This window comes from Nannospalax galili, unplaced genomic scaffold, assembly GCF_000622305.1.
Source record: "Nannospalax galili isolate Female #2095 unplaced genomic scaffold, S.galili_v1.0 scaffold383, whole genome shotgun sequence".
Taxonomy (NCBI): Eukaryota; Metazoa; Chordata; class Mammalia; order Rodentia; family Spalacidae; genus Nannospalax; species Nannospalax galili.
In genome coordinates this window covers 1629823-1638774 of record NW_008351346.1, presented here as the reverse complement: position 1 = coordinate 1638774, position 8952 = coordinate 1629823, and the positions used below count along the sequence as shown (strand labels likewise).

Genomic DNA, 8952 nt, shown 5'->3' with positions numbered 1-8952 from the left:
ATACACACACACACACACACACACACACACACACACACACACACGATAAATAAATAAATAAATGTAATAAAAAAATTTTAAAGCCAGAGCCATGTTTTCAGAATTCCCTTGCCTTCATGTTTACATATGACCAATATCTAGGTTTGGGTTTATTTACTTCTTCAGAGGTATTTTTGTAATTTTGCCAACAAGAGGAAAGTTTACGGATGTCAATAGAACACAGAAGCAAAGCCTGCAAAAGGCAAGCTAGACACCAGGCAGCCAAGTCTTTGAATCTCCAGTGGGTCCTGGACTCCCCAGCACCCTGCACACAGAGGCACCTCTGGGCTGGCACCCTCTCTGCAGCTCTTGAGGGTCTAGGCCTCTTGCAGAGCCTCCATGGAAAGGAAGTGTTTCCCGAGTCCAACTCATATTAGAAAACAAATATCATATAATTGCTCCAATCTCTTTTGACTAGCTATGACTAAATCACACTCAGTACCCTCTTCCCACTTCTCAACAACTCAAACGTCTCAAAACCCAGTTCCAAGAGACACTGAAGAGACAGGCGATAGAGCCATGCCTCTCTCAGGTTCACCTGCCCTTGTCTCTCAGTCACACAGCAGCTCCATATCACAGAAGCATCCGGTGAAAGCTGGTAATCGTCTAGCACCGACTCGTGCATGTCCCTTCTCATTAGAGTCTTTTTTCTCCTTAGCCCTTTCTATCTCCCCTCCCCCGCTCCCCAAAACACCAAATTCTCAAATCTTCATCCGAAGAAAAGTTTTTGCATTCGCTAACCATGGATGTGCTCTTCCGAGTCACTCCCACCCAGCTCCAAATGGAACCTGTTGGGAGGCTGTTTCAGACTGTCGTTATTTCAGTCCTGCTCTGCTCAAGGACCAAGGTCATTTGGCTATTTCCCAGTCTTATACAGCTTCCTTCCACGGTGGACTACCCAATCCCCTCACCCTTCATGCCCCACACACGATTCTCTAGTGCTTTGAAGGAAAGAGGAGTAGGTGTCCCGTCATGTGTCAGAAAGCAGCGGCAGGCAAGAAGAAGGGAGGGAATTTTAAAAAGGCATACAGTAGTAGACTTTAAAACAAACCCTACAGTGCCACAATGGGGGTGTTAATTGAACACAGAAAAGGAAAGAGCAAGAACAAAAGACTGTTAAAGAAGAAAAAAATCACTTTTTAAAAACTCCTCCAATGATGTGATTGAGCTTCAATGCAGATTCGGCACCGTGAAAACTTGTCGGAAAAGTGCTACACGCAGCCATTGCTTTCTAAAACTAAAAATCACTCACAGTTGCAAAATTCACTGGTATCACTAAGTATTCTCTTTAGTAAACGAACCCTGTTTTTCACCTTTTCCTTATTTTTAGACTTGCATGATTTTGACAGAGAAGTATTTTTAAAAAATCAAAAAATGTCTTAAAATATATTGTCGTTCGTTTTTCAGAAATTCAATGTGTTTGTTTTTCTCCACTTCATTCCAACAACCCAATTCCCAGCCCACAAAGACATTAGGCAAAACTCAGCCTATTGCTAACACGGCAGAAAGCAGGAATGGTTCTTTAAAATAACAAAGAAAATTGGATAGTACATGACCCAGATCTGTACTAAAGACCCGGTGGTCCCAGACTGAAGGTGCAGCTAACGGCCACATCTGAAATGAAATCACTGTCACTATAAGTCTTGACAGCCTTTCCTTGCTGCCGTCCCTGCAATCTGTGACCTGAACCTTTTCTGTTGGTGTTTCCCCCGCCCCCCAGGGTTTGTTTTTCAAAAGCAAAAAATATCAAAGTAAACACACTCTTGAAGCAAGAAGATGCATCAGTTCTGTTTTCCATATTCCCCACAGTAATTTCTGACTTAAAGACCCATCAATCTATTGTAATTCAGGCAGCATTACCTATTCTGGGCATTATGCACATGTGCGAATTTTTTTTTTTTTTTAAGTTCCAGAAGGTTGATTAGACATCTTAGCAAGTTTTCCTATCTCCTTCTGAGTCTTGCCGCTAAATCATTAACAAAATCTAAAAAGCCAAAGCCAGAAAATACCCCCATTCTTCTCTCCGGAGCCCTGCCTAGGTGAGCCCACCCCACCTGAGTGACTTCCACAGGGCTTGAAGTGGATGCTCGGAAACACTCTTTCAATGCCACAGGACTTGGATGTAGCAAGAGGGAAAAAATTCCCCAAACAGTGAAGTGTGAAATGATCAATCTTCTCACTAGCTCTAGATGGAGATGGAGAGACAGAGACAGAGACAGAGACACAGAGCGACTTGTGCAACTTGACAGACACTTTGTATCCTCCAAGGTATCAAAACATGGAAGATATACAGGAGGCATGAGGTACCTCAGATACTGAGCAGACAAGTCACAGCCCTTGTTTTAAAGACACCATAGTCCACTCTACCTTTGACACACACTGTGTTTCTTCCCTGTGGCCTCCCAACATTTCAGCTGAAGAATAAAGGGGAGGTAAGTCTCTCTTTTTCCCTCTCTCTCAACTTTCCCCCAAGGTGCCCTCTCAACATAAAACTGTATGATGCATTCCCTCTTCACACAGGGAGCAATCACAGTTACATGTGCCATTTATATTATTTCATAAACTATTTCTTAAAACATCCAGTACTAGAGATAACACACAAAACTTCAACTTAGATATTTTTTAAGACTCCAACCATTAAACATGACATAAAATTTTTTTAAAAGACAAAACATTTCTTCCAATTATAAGAATATTGTTTTGACCGATACTATAACTTCCCGTCCACATACTTTAGCCAATATCAATTAATAAGGTGCAAAGTCTTTAACCTACACCTGAACCGGACCTCTATTCACACCCGACCACTTTGATCTACTGTGTCAGCAGGTTTTAATTAGGATACTAGAATTAAACACTCGAGCTACAATGTACATGTAAGTGACCTGACGGGCCCCCTTTCCATAAAAATCAGATGAAGCATCTTAAAAAAGAAACTCCCCTTTGATCCCTTTATTCCATATTCCTTTAGATTTTGATTTAACATTTTATGAACCAAGAGCAGCAAAAACTCCATGAGAAACAAAATCCCACAAACCCCAGATTCAAAGTCAATACACATCAGAGATCAAAGAAGAAAAAGAGAGGGAAGAAAAACAGGAGAGAAGGGAAAATAAATAAATAAATAAAAATAAATACATAAATAAATATTTGTCTTTCCATCTCTGAGCTAATAGGAAAAAATAAAAGCCCTAAAAAATGTGACAAACTACAAAAAAAAAAAAAAAAATCTCTTTGGATATTGGTATGCACAATCAATACATCTCTTAAAAGGTGTCTCACGACTAAGCGATGCAATTATCAGCTTTGCAGTAAGGTTAGGCTCTGGCAGAACAACCTGGATGACTCAGAGGTCTGAGCGGCCCGTCTCAGGTGCTTTGTCTAGGAGGTTATGCACAACACAAGTATCGTTCAACAAAGGAGCTGCCTATGAATTTCACAGATATTTGAAAGACCCAAGGAATTACATATTCAATCAACTGTCACCTCTTGAAGCAATTCATTTTTTTAAAAGAAGAATCCTCAAAATAATAAATAAATAATAAATAAATAAATAAATAAATAAATGCCACCTTGAATGGCCACCCCGTCCTTTCCATGTTTTATGAATGTATATCAACCTGGCATGCAATCATATCTATTGTCACTTTCATTCATGTCAGGCAGGCCCTTGCTTATATGGTTTAGATATGAATTATTGACTGTTTATACTCCTTGTTGTACTAAATAAATAAATAAATAAATAGGATGGCAGGTACTTTGCCTGGCTTCAAAGCGAGCTAGAAAGTCAGAGCCCAACAGCAGCTCTATAAGCACCACTCAATCCTTCATCTTTACACCCTGGCTTCAGATTGACTTCCCAACTCTTTCTTCTTACAAGGGAGCAATTTACCCACTTTGGAAAATTAGGGATTAAAATAAACAAACAAGAGGACGTTGCTAAGTGCCCTTTCCCTGCGCATCTGTTGTTTAAGAACACCTCTGATTGATGACTGTGATTTTTTAATTGTTGCTTTAAAATTTAAATGCCCTCCTGGGATGTGTTATAAGTGTGTTAGCCCATGATATGAGGTCTAGAAAGTAGAAAAACAACAGAGTGAATGATGTCAGGGTAATACAGTCCCCTAAATCCAAAGATTCTCCCTGCTAGAAAAATCACAGGTCATTCAAAAGCTGCGTTAACCTAATGCTGCGTAGTACCTGCCACTAAAGTATTTGAAGACACTCTTTTGAGAACCTCAAGTTGGTTGCTCTGTGAAAATACAAGGAAAAAACAAAAAACAAAAGAATCGGAAAGAAAACTTTAAACAGTCTAGCACCCCCTGACCCATGGTGGAGGAAAATAAGGGGTGGGGGAGATTATGAGCCAAAACATATATACCTTTAGGAAACAGACTTTTACTTCATGTTTTCCCCCAAAGGCACATCATTCTATAAATTTCCCTTTAGTACCTATGTTCTAGACCAAATTTCAAAAAAAGTGGGGAACAGAGTTAAAGAAAATAAATATATAATACTTGACGTGTCAAAGAAACTTCATGTGTTACAGAAAGCAAGAGGCCTTCTCATCTGAGTATGTGGTCCACCCTAATTTCATTTTCATTTTGAAATTTTAATATTTCAAGAAGAGTTTTTTCTTTCTTCCTTTCTTTCTTTTTTTTTTGGATTGCCAGTTAAGTGATTTGATTGGCCAAAGAAAAATGCCCAAAGGTTGGATTCTCATTCTTACCTGTTTTTTCTTTGATTTCACACAACACATTAAACAAGGCGGGCTTCATTCTGTGGCAGTTTAAAGCATGTTTTCTGCAAGGAAAGAAAAAAAAAAAAAACATAACAGCTTAGGTGTACACTCAAGATCAAATTTCTTATAAGGCACAGGGGGAATCTGAACATTTAGCCAAAATTATACACCAAGCCTAACTTGGTGACATGCTTCAGTTGTTTTTATGACTTAATATACAGAGTCCCACCATACAAAAAAAACAATTTTAATTAGCAGGAGAGCAGGGATTGAACTACAAAACAGAACTAACCTAAATTATGCCCATTTAGGGAAAGGATTTCCTTATTCTATTTTTCTTTCCTTTTTTCCCCTCCCCTTTGGTAAGTAGTTTAATCAAAGTGGAGTTTTATTTTATTTTTTTAAGTGGAATTCTTAAACCAAGAATTCTATCCAAGAAAATGAACACAGCAAGGGCCAAAGATACAGGTTAGCAGTTTTGTATGATCTGTGCAAGGACCATTGCCTAAGAGCTGTCTGCCTCTGTGTGTGTGTGTGTGTGTGTGTGTGTGTGTGTGTGTGTATGTGTGTGTTTTCAAATTTAATTCATCCATGTGTTTGAATTCATTCGGCAGATGCCCCTGTATTCTCATAAACACAAGATGCTTGAAAGGTCTTATGAGGAGAACTGTCAATTTATAAAATTTCAGTCCCCAAGTTAAAGAGTATGGAAATGTGTTGCCAGGGGGCAAACATACCCAGATGGGGAATAAATTCATTTCTCTGTGTTCACATTATGGCTCTTGTGCGCACACCGCTTATTTGCAGGTGTTGAAATTCAATTATTTACAATTAGGACCTTGCACCCACTGGGGAAAAAATAAATACAATTTTGCCTTTTAGATTAGTGATTTACCTGGTTCCTGTGGCTGTGTGCGTTTGTGCTGGGAATGCACTTGAGGAACAGAACAATACCCTTCTAGTTTATTATGGGCTCACTTAGAATTGATACTGTTTTGGAAACAAAATACTGATCATATCAGCTACTAGTTAAGGGAATTCTGTTTACTAACTAAATGTATGTGTAAAGATAAGCAGAAAGTCTAGGCACTCAAAACATATTTAATTCTTTTTTAAATCAGTTTAAGAGTTAAAAAAAAATAGATTCATCTTAAAGAACAGAAATCACAAATATACTCTATACTATATAGCAGGGGAATAATAAACTCAAAATTCAAAAGTATCAAAATGCACACATATACTGTATCTAAAACAGTGCTAGCTTACTTTTGAATCAACAAATGTACACTGCAAATGTGCAACTAGGGAGAAGAAAAAAGGACTTACTAGTCTAAGTAGAGCTACATTGTTACAAGGAAAAATAAAGTTGGTGGCAATTTAGCTTTCATGAGAGGTTTAAAAAGGTAGAAAATATTTTACTGTGTTAAAGACTTTTTCTGGGTCCCTTAAAATAGTTCCCACTAACCATATTCTTTTACACAGGCCCCAGTGCAAAGAAATACTTGGGCATATCTGTCTAGAAGCACTGTATCCCCACAGTACACAAACCGGGTTCCAGAGAGACAACTGGATTTTTTTCCCACCCCAAAGTGTATCTGATCTTTCTCAGCAGCTAGGCCATTAAAAGGGAAACCCGCTGAGAGGTGTTTGTCCTCAGTTTCACAAAAAGAGAAGGACTAAACACCAGAAAAGTACAGAGGAACCATGCTAACCAGCCTCTCCCACTTCATGAACTTGTAATCAAGCCAGTTTATCGGTGTGTCTCAGGGTATTTTTCTAGAACAATGTTGTAGAGAAATCTGTTCCAATTCAAGAGAGAATTACCAGTGGGAAACCTCTCACTGGCCAGATCCATTAGCTTTTCTTTAAATAATAAAATTCAAAAGAGCAACAATTAATTTTTAAAAAAATGTCCCCCTCCATTAAAAGCATGAAAACAGTTGGAAGTCTTTTAACATTTCCAAGTTTTCAAGCGTCTGTAAGCCTTAGCACTTTTAAGTTTACGTGCTCCATGTGTTAGCAGCTAAAACAGAGTATAATTCATAACATGCAAGCTTTGAGCTGCTTCCTCCTAGTCTCTCACTGTTTCTCTTACATAAAATTCTGAGTATGTGTTATCCATATAACTAAGTCACATGAGGTTTCATAATTTTGCATATATCTTTAAAAGATTTCCAAAGCAAGGTAGAAAAGTATTTAGGAGATTTAACAAAGCTGAGAGACTGTGTGGACATGTGTGGTCATTAGATTTTTTAAATTCTTCCTTTCCGAGTTGGGCCTTGGGCAAGCTGTTAGTGGGTTTGCCACTTAACCTGTGTTTTTATTTTGAAAGAGGATTTGTTGCAAAAATCCTAGAGTACAGCTATATATACCTGGAGGTGGGCTGAGTTAGGGAGCTTTTTCTTCATGTCTTGTCCTATTGAAATACATAAAATTCTCACATGCTTCCATACAACACATTCCATAGAGTTGCACTCTAAGTGATCCTGAATGAGGAACGGGGAAAAGAACATGCTGGATATCTGTCCCCCACCCTTTTTTAAGGGACCATACATAGCTGTCTGTGTCCTGGGAAGATAAACACACCAATTCAAATTAATAGACGATACAGTTAAACTAAAAATCCGAGTCTCCTAAAACTGGCAAATTTTCCTCAAGGCAAAATTATCTTTCTTTCCGTTAGCTTTATCAAAAAACAAAATTGAGGGAGTGCAAGATCTCTTCTGGGTAGCTGACAACTACTGACAAAGAAATATCCTGCTTTTTTGTTTATTTGTTTGGGGTGGGGGGGGTGAAAAAGAGGGAAAAAATCTCTCCCCAAATTACGGAGGGGTAAGTGAAGAAAGAAACTCAAGCTTGCTGAATTAGCTGGGGAGTTAGTGGGATCCGTGAATAAAGTATTCTTGGGACCTTTTTATTTTGCAACGTTCCGGAGTCCCTCAATAGGCAAGGAACGCAGCTCGGAACTTGACAACTCTGCTCCTCTCTTACACTTTTTAAAGCAGTTTTTTAAAAAAGTGCCGAGGGCCGCTTCTGGCAGTATTTTCGGCGCAGCTGAGTGTTTGTGTGGATACATACAAATACCTCTAACACACACACGCATCTAACACACAGCCACATTATAGCACGGGCGATCACACTTTCGATAACAACGCTTCTTTCCATTTTACTCCACCGCCATGGAGTTGCTTGTCAAAATGGGAAAAGAAACAACATTTGAAAAGAGAGCGCTGTTGTGGTTCGGTTCCCATTGTTTCCCCCTGCGAGAGGGAGAAAAACAAAAAAAACCCAAGAAAGGAAAAGAAAAGCCTGCGTCTCACCTGGCCTGCGCTTCATCCAAACTCTGGTCTGTGATGGTCATGATTTGCTGTAAAATGTCCCCGATGTCTTGCTTCCTCCCGCCCTCCCCCTCGGTCCCTCCGGCCCCATCCTGCAAGTGCTGGGACAGGCCAGGGTGTCCGGCCATCCCGACCCCAGCGTGGGAATGCATCAGCCTCGGCTGCTCGTCCATCTCCGAAGGCTCCGGCAGCCCCCGGCTCTTCCTCTTCGGCTCCTCGGCTCGGCGCCTGGGAGGCACCGAGGCTTTTTATCCTTCAAGCTGTCTTCAAATCCTTTTCAGGATAAACAGGGAAGGGGATGAAAAAAAAAGACCAAAAGGAAAAAAAAAATCTCTTTGCCTCTTTAGAGGATGGTGGGAGGATGGGGAGGGGGAGGGGGCCGTGAAGGGGTTGCGGGGTGAGGGTGGGGATAAGGGCTGGTGGGGAAGGGTGTTGACTCCAAAAAAGCAAGAAAAATAAACCACCTTCCCACTTGGCGAAAAGAAATCAGAGCTGCCTTTGGGTTTTTCAGTCCGATCTCCTTTGCAAGGCAGAAATGGGCTCCCGGCGCTTAAATCTGTGGCTTAATCCTTTTGCAAATATGCATCGATCGGGAGAAAGGAGAGGAAGGCAGGGGGATTGCAATGCAAACTTTCCCCCCCACCCCCCGCTGCCCTGAGCTCTCTCGTCCTCTGTGTCTCTGCAAACTCCAGCAGCCCCGTCAGCCTCCTGCTTTTGTTTAGCTCAGGCTCAGGACTCCAGAAACATATACAGAAAAACCACAGCCTGAGAGGAGGAGGAGAAGGAGGAGGAGGAGGTGGAGGAGGAGGAGGAGAAGGAGGAGGAGGAGGTGGA

At 40.5% G+C, this 8952-nt stretch overlaps 1 protein-coding gene across 5 annotated transcripts in view; it reads right to left on the bottom strand.

Moving 5' to 3' along the window:
* The window catches only part of Pbx1 (PBX homeobox 1), a 324538-nt gene extending 315781 nt beyond the window's left edge, over window positions 1–8757 (bottom strand). For 2 of the 5 annotated variants that reach the window (XM_017801977.2, XM_008848222.3), the window contains exons 1-2: window positions 8101–8757; window positions 4769–4842 (exon numbers count right to left, since the gene is read on the bottom strand). In XM_017801977.2, the coding sequence (XP_017657466.1) occupies window positions 4769–4842; window positions 8101–8291 (265 nt within the window). In that variant the 5' untranslated portion in view covers window positions 8292–8757. The remainder of the gene's footprint in view (window positions 1–4768; window positions 4843–8100) is intronic. The other 3 variants (XM_017801978.2, XM_008848223.3, XM_029553604.1) reach the window with 2 other exon arrangements.
* Between the last annotated feature and the right edge of the window lie 195 nt (window positions 8758–8952).